We start from the raw sequence: 19,109 nt of genomic DNA on the forward strand, positions 1-19,109 counted from the left end.
TGATTCTTTAGTTAAGTTTTCGATTCAGGGTTTAGTTGGTGGATAAATAACACAGATGACACAAGAAGTGTCTGCTCATTTCACTGCTGGGAGGGAATCACTGTCTGGTCTAGTTTTGCATGGAGCCAGAGCAGCAGCTCCAACATGTTACATCACTTTGGATTCCTGTCTTCATTTTCTGTTATAAAACTTTGACATTTTCTAGATTTGAGGTTTTGCTCTGGAAATGAGTTGCAGGAATGAGTAAGCATTCTGAGTTTTGGTCTGAGGACTCTGCCCTTGTAACATTATCTTTGTTGATATTAATTTTCCACCTGAAATCATGATCCTCTGCCTTTATCGCATTATAATCCTCCCCAGAGCACCCAGTTGTGATGCTGCAGGCAGATTATGACTTCAAGTGAAGAATTAAGCTTCAGCAAACAGAAGCAGATGAGCTCTTAAAGAGATAAAGATCCCATTTTCTTGTGAGTAATAAACAGGAACAGAAAAACTTATCAAATCTGAAGGAGAAGCATTGTCTATAACCAGACTTTGCTGGAAGTCACAAGTCACTTCTCCATATTGAACCACAATGCTCAATCAGTAAACCTCGTTGTATTACACGGTGAGGTCACTCAGTGAGACAGACCCACAGGCTTAAATCCCAATTTGGCATGCGTTTCTAAGCACTTTTAGAGCTGCTTAGCTTCTACCAAATTCTTCTGTTACATAAACATACTATCCCAAAGAGTTTTATCCAGCTAATAGGGATGGGAGTGTGGTGAAGGAGCAGCTGCAGTGTCGGGTGTATTGCAAGGCTTCGGCCAGTAGCCACCATACACTTTACACATAGAAAATCTCTTCTGATTTCAAAGCTCTGCATAGATTTCCTGGATATTTTGGTGTGTGTTCTTTTACCATGGAATAATCCCTTGTGCATACAAATATATTTTCATAAAAGAAAATTTCCACAAGAAGCAAGCTCTGTAATAGTAGGCTCCCCATGTGTTATGCCTGTCATCCTAAACAGCCCTAGTGTCACACTGAAGGCTGGCTATTTCACAGCACAGAAAGAAAACAGAGCAGTGATCAGGGTATCTCACAGATCTGTGTCTTTGGATGTTTAGAGATCTTTCTAAATCTACATAGGTCTGATGGCTGCAGAGGCTTCCACTGTGCTGCTTGTGTTTGTTGATAGGGACAGAGGCTGGCCTCCATTGAGATAAAAGGAATCAAAGTCTGGCCCTGCCTGTACTCTGAACAACTCTATTGCTTCAGTAAAATAGGAGGCCTCATAAAAAAGGATTTAGAAAATTTGGCCTGTATTTCTATCTATTTTTCTATTATCCCCAGCTATAGGCTGGGGACAGAGTGGCTGAGAGCAGCCAGGAAGAAAGGGACCTGGGGGTACTGGTGGATAGTAGGCTGAAGATGAGCCAGCAGTGTGCCCAGGTGGCCAAGAGAGCCAATGGCATCCTGGCTGTCCCGGGTTTGGGCTGATCCCTCCCCCGGGAAGGAAATTCACAACACAAACCCCCCTACTTTTTTGAAAGTCAGGGAAAGATGAAATTGTATTTTCTTATAATATAAGTATAACAATGTAAAGAGAAATAATAACTAGAGAAGGAAGGAAGGAAAAAAAAACAATACAATAACCTTAAGGGAGATGGGGAGGGGGTCAAGCGGCGGCGAATCAGCAGAAGCAACAGTAGCCAAAACAGCAGCCGGGGAAGATAGGCGAAGCTGCAGCAGCAGAAGCCAGCGGGAGAAAGGGAGAACAAACTGTGCTTCTAGACATTAAGTTCTTGATGCTCCAATGAAATTATATTAATTTATCTATTGTTGCCATTTATGTGGCCTATCCCTGGAATGTTCATCTCTCCCCTATGTCTGAGCTAGAGGATCAGCTCAAACGGCCACACTGGCCTGCATCAGGAACAGTGTGGCCAGTAGGACAAGGGAGGTTATTCTGCCCCTGTGCTCAGCACTGGTCAGGCCACACCTTGAGTGCTGTGTCCAGTTCTGGGCTCCTCAATTCAAGAGAGATGTTGAGGTGCTGGAAGGTGTCCAGAGAAGGGCAACAAAGCTGGTGAGGGGCCTGGAGCACAGCCCTGTGAGGAGAGGCTGAGGGAGCTGGGGGTGTATAGCCTGGAGAAGAGAAGGCTCAGGGGGGACCTCATTGCTGTCTACAACTACCTGAAGGGAGGTTGTAGCCAGGTGGGGGTTGGCCTCTTCTGCCGGGGAACCAGCAACAGAACAAGGGGACACAGTCTCACGTTGTGCTGGGGGAAGTCTAGGCTGGATGTTAGGAGGAAGTTGTTGGCAGAGAGAGTGATTTGCTTTGGAATGGGCTGCCCAGGGAGGTGGTGGAGTCATCGTCCCTGGGAGTGTTGAAGCAAAGCCTGGCTGAGGCACTTAGTGCCATGGTCTAGTTGATTGGCTAGGGCTGGGTGCTAGGTTGGCCTGGATGATCTTGGAGGTCTCTTCCAACCTGGTTGATTCTGTGATTCTGTGATCACATGTATTTCATAGCCCTGATGCACCATGTACATGAACCTCCCAGATGGACTCAGTAGGGCTGGCTGATCCCTCCTGTCTACTCTCCAGATATAGAAGGATGCTACCTGGACATTACATCAGTAGATACTTCATTTTGGCACTTGAAGTTTTTCACATCATCTGTTGCATGCAATGAATGTCTGTAGTAATTGCTTGCATGTGCATGTAAATATGTTTGTGTGTTTTGGCTGCTCAGGGGTGTATTTACTCAGTGGAGCAGAGATTTAAATAATGAGTAGCTACCTGTCTCTCTGAGCACCCAGAATAGACTGCAGCTCTCTTCCCTTGCAATTTCACAAACATTAGAGATGCAGATCTAGTTTGCACAGATATGCACATATATGGATATCTGACATGGATCACTTCCATTTTCCAACATAGTAGCATTTTGACAGAACTTTTCTGTGCTCATTCCCTAACTAAAACAAAACAACAACAAAACCTACCAAAATGAAGTGCTAAAACCAAACCCAAAAGATAAGGGAGAGGAGAAAAAAGAGCTGAGCAACCAGCAACAGCTGAGCACTGCCTTCCACAGATGGAGATGCCTTCTCTCAGGCAACCAGCAATAGAACAAGGGGACACAGTCTCAAGTTGTGCCAGGGAAAGTCAAGGCTGAATGTTAGGAGGAAGTTGTTGGCAGAGAGAGTGATTGGCATTGGAATGGGCTGCCCAGGGAGGTGGTGGAGGCACCATCCCTGGAGGTGTTGAAGAAAAGCCTGAATGAGGCACTTAGTGCCATGGTCTAGTTGACTGGCTAGGGCTGGGTGCTAGGTTGGACTGAATCATAGAATCCAAGATCATCCAGTCTAACCTATCACCCTGCCCTATCCAATCAACTAGACCATGGCACTAAGTGCCTCATCCAGTCTTTTCTTGAAGACCCCCAGGGACGGTGCCTCCACCACCTCCCTGGGCAGCCCATTCCAATGGGAAATCACTCTCTCTGTGAAGAACTTCTTCCTAATATCCAGCCTATACCTACCCTGGGAATGATCTTGGAGGTCTCTTCCAACCTGGTTGATTCTATGATTTTCTAGAAGACACAAAAAATGTGTGGACATGGCACTTCAGGAAATGGCTTAATGGCCATGATGGAGTTAAGTTGATGATTGGGCTGGATGATCTTAGAGGTCTTTTCCATCTGATCAAATCCTCTATGATTCTGTTTATGTGGAACTCTTGCTAGTTTTCAGCTGGCAGCAACTCAGGGTGTTTAGGCTCATAACATAGATTTCTACAATTGTAGCTAACATCTCACCTTGCAGAGTTTTGATTCTTTACATGGACCAGCTACTTCTGAGTGCTGAATTTGTTGTATAAGGACTTCTGCAGTGATATTTGGTTAGAAGGAAAAAAAAGAACAAAATTAGGAATTGTTCCATCTTGATTTTAAAAGGAATGTAGCCCTTAAACTGCAGAATGTCACTAAAGATGTGGATTTGGCTCACTTCCTCTGAAAGCTGATGTGACTAAGTGAATGAAACTTACACCTGGCCAAGTTTAATATCAATTGACCTTGTATTCAGTACAGATGATGCATGTTCAGGCTTGTGCATGCTTGTGAGGAGACTCAGTAAAATGAGTGGACCCTCACTGTAAGTGCTCTGCAGGCAGCAATACAGAGCTAGCACAATATGTGTTGCCATTAAAGGAATGAGGTTCTGTAATGCTGTGAGACATTCTGGATCATCCTCAGAGGCTTTTCCAGCAATACTATAAAAAGCATTTGTGAAGGGCAGCTTTCCATGAGTTCATTATTTGGGCCAATATGCATGTATTTCCCAGACAAGAGCAAAAGACAGAAACTCTGTCTTAATTACTTTGTTCCAGATGGTCAGGTCTCCCCCCACATTTAGCAGCATCAAAACTCTTATCAAGAGCTGTTAATAGTAAGCAGGTGTTGCCAGCTATCCTTTTTATGTCGCTTTCCTTCTGTCATAGAATCATTCTGTCATAGAATCAACCAGGTTGGAAGAGACCTCCAAGATCATCCAGTCCAACCTAGCACCCAGCCCTAGCCAGTCAGACCATGGCACTAAGTGCCTCAGCCAGGCTTTTCCTGAACACCCCCAGGGACGGTGCCTCCACCACCTCCCTGGGCAGCCCATTCCAATGGGAAATCACTCTCTCTGTGAAGAACTTCTTCCTAATATCCAGCCTATACCTACCCTGGCACAACTTGAGACTGTGTCCCCTTGTTCTATTGCTGGTTACCTGGGAGAAGAGGCCACCCCCCACCTGGCTACAATGTCCCTTCTCAGGAGAACACCTTCTCAGCTCATAATCCCTAAAACAACTACTCAGGGGACCAAGATTAACCTGGGAAAAAATAATTATGAAGTTTAAATTAGAACCATTTAGTTACAAATAACTGAAAGCGTGAGCTTATGAAGGAGAGCAACAGGAGTTGCTGCTGCTAGCTGTGACAATATTACCTATCATTGAGAAACACAAACCAAATGTGGTATCAACAGCATTTGGCAAGATCTCTTTATTGTTACATGCAGGATGTGTGGATGCTATATGAACTTAAGATGAGCATGCTTAAGGGGTTGTTAAGATCCTGTATAGTTTTTTTGTGTTGTTACATGGTTCCATTCTGGGAGATGTCACACAATGATTGCTTTTGGTGTTACAGGGCTTTAGATCAAGTCCTCGGCATGTAAGACGACGTGTAGCACCTCGCCTGGAGGAAACACAGCCTCTAGTGGAAGCTCACCACCTAAGTGAGCAGGAAACCTCTGTGAGAAAAAGGAAAATCAAGAAAAGCAGCCGAATTCAACCAGAATTCTATCACTCAGTTCAAGTTACCCCAACTCGAAAACCTGTAAGTATTCTACCTTGAGGGAGAAATAGCACTCAAAGTATATTATAGAAGCATTTAATATAATTCTGGGGTTTGGGCCATCCATGTTTTGTTCCTCAATTTAAAGACCTTTTCAGTTCTCATGTTCAGTGAATCTAGATCTAAGTTTGTTAGACTGTATTTAATGTTGATGAGCAACTAAAAAAAGTCCAGTTCTAAGGAAGAGTTTTTGAGTTTGGCTTTTTGTTTAATATTCAGTCCATAGTCTGTTTCAATAAGATATTTCAGTTGATAGTCTTACAGTGATATTACTTAACAAGTTTTTATAGCACACATCTATGTTGTTGAAATTCCTCACTCACATTTATCGAAGATTCTATGTACTGACCCAAATTTATATTGAATCTCATTATTAGATACAAATCTGAGATCTGAATCATAGAATCACAGAATCAACCAGGTTGGAAGAGACATCCAAGATCATCCAGGCCAACCTATCCCCCAGCCCTATTCAGTCAACTAGACCATGGCACTAAGTGCCTCAGCCAGGCTTTTCTTCAATACCTCCAGGGATGGTGCCTCCACCACCTCCCTGGGCAGCCCATTCCAATGCCAATCACTCTCTCTGCCAACAACTTCCTCCTAACACCCAGCCTAGACTTTCCCCAGCACAACTTGAGACTGTGTCCCCTTGTTCTGTTGCTGGTTGTCTGGGAGAAGAGACCAACCCCTACCTGGCTACAACCTCCTTTCAGGTAGTTGTAGACAGCAATGAGGTCCCCCCTGAGCCTCCTCTTCTCCAGGCTGCACACCCCAGCTCCCTCAGCCTCTCCTCATAGGGTTTGTGTTCCAGGCCTCTCACCAGCTTTGTTGCCCTTCTCTGGACACCTTCCAGCACCTCAACATCTCTCTTGAATTGAGGGGCCCAGAACTGGACAGAGCACTCAAGGTGTGGCCTGAGCAGTGCTGAGTACAGGGGCAGAATAACCTCCCTTGTCCTACTGGCCACACTGTTCCTGATGCAGGCCAGGATGCCATTGGCTCTCTTGGTCATCTGGGCACACTGCTGGCTCATCTTCAGCCTCCTATCTATCAGTACCTCCAGGTCCCTTTCCTCCTGGCTGCTTTCCAGACACTGAGTCCCCAGCCTGTAGCACTGCTTTATGCATTATTTACAGTCACAAGTCCTATCATTCTTTGCTCTTCAACTTGATGATGTTTTAGACTCAGTTCTTTTAATATTAATAACCCACTTCTAGTGGGAGATACAACAATGCATTGAAAGACTTAGATGGAACCTAACGTACGTGCACATGAAGATACTTCTTGTGGACATAATAGGTTTCTCCTCTTGATGAGGTCTCACTGCCTTTATGCATTTGCTGAGTAACCTATCTCTGCCAATGCTAAGGAGCTTCAACCACTTCTATTAAGACAATATCATTAAAAAGGTACCTCTTGATCATGCTCTTAAAAAAAAAGATTATCTTGAGGTTGCTCTGACCTAACTGAACCTTCCAAGACTTCTGTTAATTGAGCATCAAGAACTACCACAGAGCTCTGAAAGTGGTTTGAGAAAGAGCATTCCATCATGAAAAGTATGTTGCCTGAGAGCAAGAAACTTGTCCAAAGAAAAAAAACCCAGAGTTGCCAACAACTTAAAGAAATTGTCACCTTTTAGCTGATACATTTCATTTCTCTGCTATCACTTCACTACTGCCCAATTTCTGCTGTTCTCTCATGATTCTTTAAATCTAATCTTCCTTTCTTCTCAATTATCTCCCTTTCACTCCCACCCTATCCTGCTTTCTGGACTTCTCTAACTCTTAGCATAGTTTCCAGCTCTCCTTTGGTCATTGCTTACTTTTAGTCTGCTTTGATGTCCTTCCTTATGTCTTCCATCATCTCCTTTACTATTTTCCATTCCACTGCAGTTCTTTTTCTTTCCATTGTCTTTTTTGTTTGACTGTTCTTAATTTTTTTCCACGGTAGGAAAGCCTGCTTGTAATTGCTGAGGCTGTTACCAACTGCCAGTGATTACCAGCACGGGAAAAAGAGCACCAATGGTGCTGAATTAAAGAGCTAAAACTGTGGAAATGGTCTAAGTGGCAAAAGAGGCTTTGAAGAATGGCATAGTGAAGTTAACGAAGCCCTGCTTTCCCCCAAAGTCTGTAACACATCAGGGACTTCAGGACAAGCAAATGAAAAACAAGTAGAAAATGTGCACTAGAACATGTCCAGGGAAGAGCATCAAAGCTGGTGAGGGGCCTGGAACACAAACCCTATGAGGAGAGGCTGAGGGAGCTGGGGGTGTGCAGCCTGGAGAAGAGGAGGCTCAGGGGGGACCTCATTGCTGTCTACAACTACCTGAAGGGAGGTTGTAGCCAGGTGGGGGTTGGTCTCTTCTCCCAGACAACCAGCAACAGAACAAGGGGACACAGTCTCAAGTTGTGCTGGGGGGAGTCTAGGCTGGATGTTAGGAGGAAGTTATTGTCAGAGAGAGTGATTGGCATTGGAATGGGCTGCCCAGGGACGTGGTGGAGTCACTATCCCTGGAGGTGTTCAAGCAATGCCTGGCTGAGGCACTTAGTGCCATGGTCTAGTTGATTGGCTAGGGCTGGGTGCTAGGTTGGCCTGGATGATCTCAGAGGTCTCTTCCAACCTGGCTGATTCTGTGATTCTATGATTCTGTGATTCAGTGTCTCTGTGCAACTTCACTTTCCTGCCATTTCATGGGTTGGTACTGCATCTGACAAGACCTACCACTGAAAAAATATTAAATCCCAGATTTAGAAACAAACTTTTCATAGTGCTGTCACCATTATGTCACTATCCTGAAATTACCTTTGCAGTTTTATCTTTTATGCAACTTTATAGTTCTTTTGATAGCCTTTTGTTCTACAGCCTCTATGAGCTTACATTTCCACAAGAAAAAGTCACTATGTTTATTAGACTAGGATCCAGTAAACATAAGTGTGCTAGTTTGAGCCTAGCTAGAATGTTTTGGTGAGAAGAACTAGATTACAGGCTGTGGAAGGAAAACAAGGCTGTTGTCTCCCTCACTTACAGGCTTGCTGAGATGTATAAAAACAAACAAACAAACAAAAATCCAAACATAGATAAGGGAGTCTTCACTTCTCCTGCTGGGGAGCTCCGAGCTGCATCTCTCTCTCTAACCTCACCTCTCTCTGCCATTTCTCTGACTAATCCACTTTGCTTCCTAACCCCCTGGCTGAACCTCCATTCTTCATTGGGACTGGGGTAAGGTTGAGAGGGGTGGGAGAAGGTGGAAGGGCAGTTGGGAGCCCCTCCTGGGGACTCAGGTTTCTGGGAGGGCTGTTGTGTTTCTGTATTCCCTTTTCCCTTGTCTATTTCTGTCTATAACTGTAGATACTGTAAATATCTGCTTGTCTATTGAGCTAAGCTGTAAATATAAGCTTCATTCAATTTCCAGAGCCAAGTGAGTCTAGTCTGGGTGATTTCCAAAGTGTGGGGGGGCAGGGAACACCCAAACCATCACAACAGGTCACCATTTTAATTTCTCATGTAAGTTATTCTGAATATATTATTAACACCATGGTGACAGAGTAAGGTTCATGCCACCACAAATCACTAAAGTATTGTAAAGTTCCACAGTCTTCATGTCATCCACATCACAATTCAGTGCAGCTTCATTCCACATAGTCAAAATGTCTTGAAGGTGAGATACTTTTGTCATAGAATCATAGAATCAACCAGGTTGGAAGAGACCTCCAAGATCATCCAGTCCAACCTAGCACCCAGCCCTAGCCAGTCAACTAGACCATGGCACTAAGTGCCTCATCCAGTCACTACCTGTATCTTTGTACAGTTTTACAGGATTTAGTGTCAGAAACACTCTTGTTAGTCTGCACAATTCCTTTCCATTGTTTTTTCCTGTTATTCCTAGCTCTGCCCACTTGAACCACTTTAAATAAATCATCTGCTGCCTTGATGTTTACATGATGGAAATCCTTGCAGGCAGCTATGGCCGTATTCTGCTTAGTCACCACTTGATTAAAATGATGGATGATGTCTGCTAACTGGAAGTCATCCTTTCTCCTTACAAAAGATTTCTCCTGATCATTTGGTGGGTTTTTTGGTTGTGTTTTTTTGTTCTACCCTCCTCCCCCCACCCTGAATTTTTCTGTCTCTGTTTTCTGACAAGAAGGGCTCTGCAGCAGGACCTTGACCACCTGGACAGATGGGCAGAGTCCAATGGGATGGGGTTCAATAGCTCCAAGTGCAGGGTGCTGCACTTTGGCCACAGCAACCCCATGCAGAGATACAGGCTAGGGTCGGAGTGGCTGGAGAGCAGCCAGACAGAGAGGGATCTGGGGGTGCTGATTGATACCTGCCTGAACATGAGCCAGCAGTGTGCCCAGGTGGCCAAGAGAGCCAGTGGCATCCTGGCCTGCATCAGGAATGGTGTGGTCAGCAGGAGCAGGGAGGTCATTCTGCCCCTGTACTCTGCAGTGGTTAGACCACACCTTGAGTACTGTGTTCAGTTCTGGGCCCCCCAGTTTAGGAGGGACATTGAGATGCTTGAGCGTGTCCAGAGAAGGGCAACGAGGCTGGGGAGAGGCCTTGAGCACAGCCCTACGAGGAGAGGCTGAGGGAGCTGGGATTGGTTAGCCTGGAGAAGAGGAGGCTCAGGGGTGACCTTATTGCTGTCTACAACTACCTGAGGGGTGGTTGTGGCCAGGAGGAGGTTGCTCTCTTCTCTCAGGTGGCCAGCACCAGAACAAGAGGACACAGCCTCAGGCTGCGCCAGGGGCATTTAGGCTGGAGGTGAGGAGAAAGTTCTTCACTGAGAGAGTCATTGGACACTGGAATGGGCTGCCCGGGGAGGTGGTGGAGTCGCCGTCCCTGGAGCTGTTCAAGGCAGGACTGGACGTGGCACTTGGTGCCATGGTCTGGCCTTGAGCTCTGTGGTAAAGGGTTGGACTTGATCTGTGAGGTCTCTTCCAACCCTGATGATACTGTGATACTGTGAACTATAAAACAGCCTTGTGGAAGGATTTTTCTTTGCTCCAGGAAATTTTTGACTCATCCATCCTGAAACATGTTAGCCTGTTCTGCTGCCATATTACTGCTGTCCTAAGATTTCATTGAAAGTTTTGTCGGCTATTTATATGTTAGGTTTCCTTGTTTCTGGTAACTTAGATTATTTTGTGTTTGGTTGGCTTTGTTGTGCCTGAATCTTGTTTTGCAGTTTTCTAGCCATGCATGTAATTACCTGAGTTTGCTTGGATTATTTCTTCCTTCCTATGTAGCAATCTGAGCTCCTATTCTGGTGTTATTTACTTGTTTCCAGTACTGTGATGTACCAAATGACCTAATACAGATGACTTACAAAAATTACTCATCATGCTACACAAGACTTGGTTAATTCTAAGCAGTTTAATCTAAAGATTACTTTCATAGCTTCTTTCTTTTGGAGACATCTGCTTGTGCTGGATTGTGCCTCCTGTGAATCACATTTAGAAGCAAATATGCAAAACATTCTCTTATTATCTTTCACCTTCTGCAGTTTTATTAACATTATATTAATATTCTGGAAATGTATGATAAAGCTGTGAGCTGTACCAGACTCTGCATGAACAGACACACAACTCATACGTGCCCTCTCTCAGGATAATTTAAGCACAGCCACAATGAGAAATGCAGGGAATGTGTGAATTAATAGAGAGAGGGAAACAAGGAGTGCATTTTTTAAGAGCTAAAGGATATTGATGGGGATTTTGAGAAGCACCTGAGTTTATTAGCTGATGATTTGTAACATTTTTAACAAGATTTAAGTGTCTAACTATCTCAAACATTCTTAAAAACACCTTAAAGAACCCTATGAGGAGAGGCTGAGGGAGCTGGGGTTGTTTAGCCTAGAGAAGAGGAGTCTCAGGGGGGACCTCATTGCTGTCTACAACTACATGAAGGGAGGCTGTAGCCAGGTGGGGGGTTGGTCTCTTCTCCCAGGCAACCAGCAATAGAACAAGGGGACACAGTCTCAAGTTGTGCCAGGGGAAGTCTAGGCTGGATGTTAGGAGGAAGTTGCTGGCAGAGAGAGTGATTGGCATTGGAATGGGCTGCCCAGGGAGGTGGTGGAGGCACCATCCCTGGGGGTGCTGAAGAAAAGCCTGGATGAGGCACTCAGTGCCATGGTCTGGTTGACTGGCTAGGGCTGGGTGCTAGGTTGGCCTGGGTGATCTTGGAGGTCTCTTCCAGCCTGGTTGATTCTATGATTCTATGTCTATAAATTCTAAGTCCAGTTATCTTTGAAATAAAGAGGAAGCCTTCAGTGGCAATTAGGTTGACTTTAACGATACCTCTTCCCTTCCCAAACATACACACGCCTGACAAGAGACTCTTTCCATCTCTTTATTGGAATGATGTGCTTTTCTTACAGGAAATAACTCCTCACTGAGAAATTCTTTATTAACAGATCTTCACAAAGACTTCATTTTCCCTCTTTTCTGCTAGCTTCTGTGACCTCCTCCCTTGCTACCTGCTCCAAATTTCCTCTTACTTGTTTTTTCCCTCCCCACCCTGCAGCTCATATATAGCACTGTAGCAATTGCCCATTTCTTCCACTCTTTTTGCCCAGATCCTAGCCAGTTCAGAGTTTTGGAGGGATTTCTTAAAGATGTATTGCCAGAAGTTTCACTAGGCCAGGGAGGTTATGTCTTGACAACTTTGAAACTACCTTTTATTAAAACACAGTGGCAACATGGTAAGAATTAGATCTGAGATAACAAAATTGTTGTTGTCTTCTAGTGATTTTTTTTCCTGTGGATGAGTGATTACAGCTATAAAGCATGGTGCAAAAGAAACAGTTAATTACAATGGTGCCAATAATTATTGATTACACATATGTGAAACCACACAGAAATAAGGATAGCAGTAACAGTACAGATCCACATTTAGAGCACCTTAACTGACTTCACTGCTAGCTTTCATTTGGAGAACTAAGGTAATTGGAACTAAATGTTCCATGTGTAGCAGATCATGCTTGGTTTGAGTCTATTTACTTAAATTTAGACTTGTCTGGTTTAAAATAGCATCAAATCTGTTATTTTTCTATACACTTTCAAATCATCCTACACCTGCAGGCAAAGCCCTCTAACATAGCAGGTTTTGTCTTGATAAATAAGCTGATTCCATTCCATTTTTATTTTGCCTCTGTTAGTTTTTATTCCCAGGACCAATGTTGGAAATTGTATGAGCTTAAACCAGCTTGGATCTATTTGATTTAAAGAGCTGAAAAAGGCTTCAAGTGCACCCTTTGTCCTTGAAGCTGCAGCTATCTTGCTAGTAAATTAGAAGTGAAAGAGTGAAAATATTCTTTAACTGCTGTACCAGAGGAATAGATCTGTAAAACTCTGGCTTGAAAAATGTCTGTTAGGCTTTTTTTGGCACTGCTGCTTTGCCATTCACTGTACTAACTAGGATTTTGCAGTACTACAGGTATGCTTACTGAGAAATTACATTTTTAACTATTCAGATTTGGGTTATTTTTAATAATCTCAATGTCCTTCCTTGAGAGGCAGTAATCTAAACCTAAGATTAGATAAAGTGTGCTAAGGGTTCTTAACTGCACGAAAAATGTTTTATGGTAATAAACTATAAATGGTAAATTCTGTAGAGTAGCTGATGGCAGCTGTTTGGTTTTTGTTCTTTAATTAATCACCTGTGATTTTGTTATGATGGTGCACAACTTAAAATGTTCAGTAATTGTCACACAGATGCATTGCAATTATAGAGTCTAAATGCAGATGTTTCCTTTTCCTTCTCTGCCACAGGAGTCACTTCAGTTGCATTGTGTAACATCCTACTGTGGAGCATAAACAGTACATCTTTATATAGCAAGGGACTCCCTATCCATTTGTACTTATAAATAACATTACACATGGCTATTATGCCATAGGAATAGTTTGGCAAAGGCAAGTATTCAAATGATAGGAAGCACTGGAATTAGGGTTACACATGCAGTGTTAATTCAGTCAGTTATGCATCTGTGCTGTCATACAGCCTTTAACTGTATGATGGCTCCCTGCTTTTTTTCACAGAATGTACTCTGTATCCATCAGAGAATGGAAATGCTGTTAGGATGACTCTTATGTGGAGGAGTTCTGCTGCAGAAGTTGTAAAGTGTTTACATGACTAAAACAGGAGATTGTAGGAAAAGAGAGGATCCTTTATTTCTGTAAGAAGCAGCGAGCACTGCCTGGGAGATTGAAGGGCAGGCTCAGGGTCATTGTGAACAAGCTGAACAAGCCTTATTAAATAGTTTTTATCTTGCATTTTTTAAGTGCCTGACTCAAAGCATATAGTTGGGTTTATAAAAGTCCTCAAGCTGCCATTTACCACTGAACTCCACATCTGCTGTGGTCTTAAGTATTGCTGATACGTAATTCTAATGACTCTTAAAAATCTGATCCCTGACATGTCAATTTGACCTAGGTAACAAAACTGCCCTCCTGATTGCAGTTTGCATCCTGTATAATGGGAAAGATTATTGGTATTAGTCACAGGATCACAGGATGTTAGGGGTTGGGAAGGACCCAAAGAGATCATTGAGTCCAGCCCTCCTGCCAGAGCAGGACAATACTGTCTAACACACAGCACAGAGGAGCACATCCAGACAGGCCTTGAATGTCTCCAGAGAAGGAGACTCCATGACCTCCCTGGGGAGCCTGTTCCAGTGCCCTGTGACCCTCACAGTAAAGAAGTTCCCCCTTGTGTTGAGGCAGAACCTCTTTTGCTGCCACTCAGACCCGTTGCTCCTTGTCCTATCCCAGGGAGCAGTGAGCAGAGCCTGTTCCAACCCCCACCCCACCCCGGCCAGCCTTCAGATACTTCTAACCATTTAGTCAGATACTACTGTACTGATAAGCATCACAAAACAGCTTATGAAAACTTCTTCTTTGCACCTGCATTTGAATAGTGCAAAGTAAGGGTAAGGCTGCCCACTGAACAGAGGTTGTTCATTGTTTATGGAGTGAATATCACTCATCATTTGTATTAAATAGGAGCAGGACCCTGGGGATGTAATAGTACATAATCAAATCACCGTTCCCTGCATCATGATGCATAAACAGGCTGGAGTTTGTAACGTTGTAGTTCTTGACTTTGCAACCTTAAGAAAAGTATTTTAATGAGTTATTTGTGTTTAATTTCTTACTGTTGTTAAAAAAAGTAAGCTTAAAACCAAAGCTTTGTTGTGTGGCCCCTCAGCAGGTTTGGACACTGGAACTATAACACAGAGAATTCTGCTGTTGTTTTTTGGGGGAAGACTGATGATCCTTGTTTCCTCCGTATGAATCAGTAACACAGGGGTAACTCTCTGATATGGGTAGCGAATGGCTGGAGAGCAGCCCTGAGGAAAAGGACCTGGAGGTGTGGGTTGATGAAAAGCTCAACATGAGCCAGCAGTGTGCACATGCAGCTCAGATAGCAGCCATGTGCTGGGCTGCAGCAAGAGCAGTGTGGGCAGTAGGGCAAGGGAGGGGATTCTGCCCATTTACCCTGCTCTTGTCAGACCCCACCTGGAGTCCTGTGTGCAGTTCTGAAGCCCCCAACACAAGAAGGCCATGGAACTGTTAGAGCGAGTCCAGAGGAGAGCCACAAAGATGCTCAGAGGGCTGGAGCACCTCTGTGATGAGGACAGGCTACAAGAGTTGGGGCTCTGCAGCCTGAAAAAAAGAAGGCTTCGAGGAGACCTTGAAGTGGCCCTTTGGTATCTGAAGGCAGCCTACAGGAAGGCTGGGGAGGGACTATTTACAGGGTCTTGAAATGACAGGACAAGGAGTAATGGGTTTAAACTTGAAGAGGGGAGATTTAAACTAGATGTTAGGAAAAAAGTTCTTTACAGTGAAGGTCTTTAAACTTGAAGAGGGGAGATTTAAACTAGATGTTAGGAAAGAAGTTCTTTACATTGAAGGTGGTGAGATACTGGCACAGGTTGCCCAGGGAGGCTGTGGATTCTCCCTCTCTGGAGGTGTTCAAGGCCAGGTTGGATGAGGCCTTGAGCGACCTGTTCTAGTGCGAGGTGTCCCTGCCTATGGCAGGGGGTTGGAATTGGATGATCCTTAAGGTCCTTCCAATCCATTCTATGATTCTCTATTTGTTAATGGGCAGAGGTTGGGTGAGATTTCTGCTTTCTACTAGACTCTTTTCTTGTGCTTATTCTTCCCAAGCATGGCTCTTTTGATCTTCTCTAGACTGCTCCTGACTTGCCTCTACTCCACTACTGGCTCCGTCCTCGCTGCCCAGTCCTCACTTTTCTGCTGACCTCAGACCTTCTCTTGTTTTGTCAGTCCTTTATTGTGCCTTCATGTTAAACCCCTTGCACAGCCCTTCGTAGGCTCACCTGGTCAGTCATCGTGTTGCTCTGAGGCACTTGTTCAACCAGTCTCAGATTTTTGTGTCTCCCTGGGGCTTCTGGTGGCATATTACATGAGTACCTTCTTAGCTGTTGTCTCTTCTCAGAGAACTTCTCCTCACACACAGTTCCTGCCCACTTTTTTCATCAGAGTACTTTGCTCAGACCATTTCACCGAGGCAAAACCAGTTTCATGCCTTAGCTCTCCCCTGATCTATTCTCTTTGGTATTGCTGGTTACTAGTCCTAGTTGTTACTTTGCAGGTCCGTTTCTCCCCTAGTCTTTAGCTACAGAGTTTGCTGCTTTCTTGAAGGCTTTCCAGCTGCAGCTCCCAGACTCTGCCAGTCCCTCAGGCTGTCAGCCCCAGTGTATTTCCTCAGTCCTTCCCGCCAGTGTTCCGTTTCCCGTGTTTGTCCTCTCTATATTCAGCTCTTATGGCTTCTTCCTCTTGCTGGCTAAGCACAGCTGAGTGAATCATGGACAGCAGAAAAGGTCTCCTGTCTGTTATGTCTGGTACCTGTCCTCCCCTGCTCTCCATGCCGCTTGCCTGCACTGCCATCAGCCCAAAATCACAGTGGGTAGCTGGTTTTGGAAAGAATCATTTTGTCTCTGTATCTCCAAGCTGGAAGGCTCCTGCTCAGCTCCTCAGCAGGGATGAGGAGTGTCCTGAGAGCAGAGATAAGAGCTGTGAGGGTGGGATTTTCTTGGTCAGTCTGTGATGGTGGCTCACTCTAATGGGTGTCAGGCTGAAACAGGTTTTAGTTAGAATGAAGAGGTTGTAATTGATAATTCAGTCATGGCCTTGTTATGAAAAAAATAATACAATCTGGTAAATTAGTAGTCACTTGAGCACTGGGAATAGTTAGAACTGTTTAACTTTGCAGAGAAGGACTACTAGCAGGTGAGGAGAGATTAAAATAAGTTGACTTGCCCAGCAAAACCAAAAAGGCCGAGAGGAGGTACAGTGCAGGTTACGAACGCATCAGGGAAGCAGAAAGAGTGTTTGAGGAACTGAACACTATTGGCACAAACCCCAGAAGACCAGGAGTAAGTTTCAGGTGGCCACTAGAAGAAGATTACTTGTAATCAAGGTTCTGGAGCAATTTTCTCATCAAAGCAGTGAGACCAAACCCAAACTTTTAAAGTTTACATTATACTCCCTGATGCCGGGGATTGCAGGTTATATTCATATCTCAAAGACTAATGGCTCTGACAAATGTAGACAGATTTTTATCAGCCTAAGTCTAACTTTAAGGGGAGTCATATTTAAAGCATCTGTACCAAAGCTTAGAGTCTTTTCCAAAGAGATCACTGGGATATTCTTTTAGTGTTCACAAAAAAAACCACTGGGTATTTTCATCATCTTGCTCCCAGGCTTCTCAGTCAGCTTTTGACTAAAAGCTTTCCAAAAAAATTCAACCTTGGCAAGGAATATTTAAAAACCAAAGATAAGAAAAGGCAACTTAAAGTGCACTTTATGAGAGAAAACAAACGTGGTAAGTTATATATATATATATATATATATATATATATATATATATATATATATATATATATGTATATATGGTGTGGTCAGCAGGAGCAGGGAGGTCATTCTGCCCCTGTACTCTGCACTGGTTAGACCACACCTTGAGTACTGTGTTCAGTTCTGGGCCCCCCAGTTTAGGAGGGACATTGAGATGCTTGAGCGTGTCCAGAGAAGGGCAACGAGGCTGGGGAGAGGCCTTGAGCATAGCCCTACAAGGAGAGGCTGAGGGAGCTGGGATTGGTTAGCCTGGAGAAGAGGAGGCTCAGGGGAGACCTCATTGCTGTCTACAACTACCTGAGGGGTGGTTGTGGCCAGGAGGAGGTTGCTCTCTTCTCTCAGGTGGCCAGCACCAGAACAAGAGGACACAGCCTCAAGCTGTGCCAGGGGAAATTTAGGCTGGAGGTGAGGAGAAAGTTCTTCCCTGAGAGAGTCATTGGACACTGGAATGGGCTGCCCGGGGAGGTGGTGGAGTCGCCGTCCCTGGAGCTGTTCAAGGCAGGATTGGACGTGGCACTTGGTGCCATGGTCTAGCCTTGAGCTCTGTGGTAAAGGGTTGGACTTGATGATCTATGAGGTCTCTTCCAACCTTGGTGATACTGTGACACTGTGATACTGAGCAGCATTACTAGTGTTGTGTAATTATAAGAACCCCTTGTCGCAGAGGGGTACTCTGCCGCCTACGCCAATTGTGGCGGAGGGGAGAAATTGATTGATGTGAGATGATATTTTATTAGACTATATATTTATTAACTTCAATATTTTGAACTCTTGCCACTCTCCAACCACTGAACTTTAATATTAATATGGATCTACACGGTCATGGAGGACATTATGGGAATATCTCAAATAGTAACTTGTTAATAACTAGCATACACTCAAACTATTAAACAGAGAGAGGATTCTCCCCGTGGCTTAATGCCGCTTGGGGTCAGTATACTGCTTGCCCAGCAAGGGTGGGCTGAAAGCTCTTTCTGCTCTATGGCAGGAGGCAATAGAAATTACAAAGGTATCAAAGCATTTACTCACAAGTTTTGATGAATTATCAATCACCCTCCAGGGCTATGTCACAGCCTATGCTAGTGTCCAATCTGCCCGTGGACTTTGAGGCTGGAATCCTCTGGCTTCAGGGGAAAAGATAGTCTCTGACCTTGTGCTGCCGACTTTGTAGGCAGGATCTCCAGGTGCAGAGGAGGTACGATGCGGAGCACGGTCTAATGCTGGCTACTCAGGCTGATCACGTGCAGACAGTTGGGGTCTGCTCTTGGTTAACTCAGCGGCAGTGATGCACTTACCAGGCAGTAATTAGGCAGTAGGCATACAATAGGGTGCATGGCTGCACTGGAGTCTGAGCTCCACATATATACAGGCAGGCTTAAGTGAGCTCTGCAAGTGAGTACACAGGCAGGCAAGCAAGGCAGGGGAGTGCTGAGCACATTGTTTACCTGTGTACCCCCAGTTATTAAATGTGGGCCGAGATTAACGTCCCCTTGGCCGCTAGAATGACCAATCGGGTTGGCAGTCAGCCAAACCTTACCATAACAGGCAAAAGCCACAAGCCTGGATCTTCCAAATATGGGAATCACACCAGCCTTACACTGGGCAGGCACGAGCTGGGCGTGTGGGGGCTCACACAATCAGGGGTCCTGGGGAGGACAGACTTCATGGCACCAGGTCTGTTGTCCCCCTTTGTGCTCGTTACGTATTTACCTCCGGTTATGGGCAGAAAATAGGCATAAATATGCCTATTTGTGAGCCTACAGGCCTTCCACAACACCCCTTCAGATAGTTAAATGTAGATTGGTTGGTGGATCAAGTCTTGAAACTTTGTTCTA

The 19,109-nt window shown here is 44.6% G+C and overlaps 1 protein-coding gene across 3 annotated transcripts in view; it reads left to right on the forward strand.

Moving 5' to 3' along the window:
- Positions 1 to 19,109, forward strand: part of DST (dystonin) — a 337,092-nt gene that overhangs the window by 18,298 nt on the left and 299,685 nt on the right. For all 3 annotated transcript variants that reach the window (XM_064145802.1, XM_064145796.1, XM_064145803.1), the window contains exon 3: positions 5,183 to 5,371. In XM_064145802.1, coding sequence (XP_064001872.1) covers positions 5,183 to 5,371 — 189 coding nt within the window. The remainder of the gene's footprint in view (positions 1 to 5,182; positions 5,372 to 19,109) is intronic.

The sequence above is a fragment of the Pogoniulus pusillus genome, chromosome 7 (genome assembly GCF_015220805.1).
Source record: "Pogoniulus pusillus isolate bPogPus1 chromosome 7, bPogPus1.pri, whole genome shotgun sequence".
Taxonomy (NCBI): domain Eukaryota; kingdom Metazoa; phylum Chordata; class Aves; order Piciformes; family Lybiidae; genus Pogoniulus; species Pogoniulus pusillus.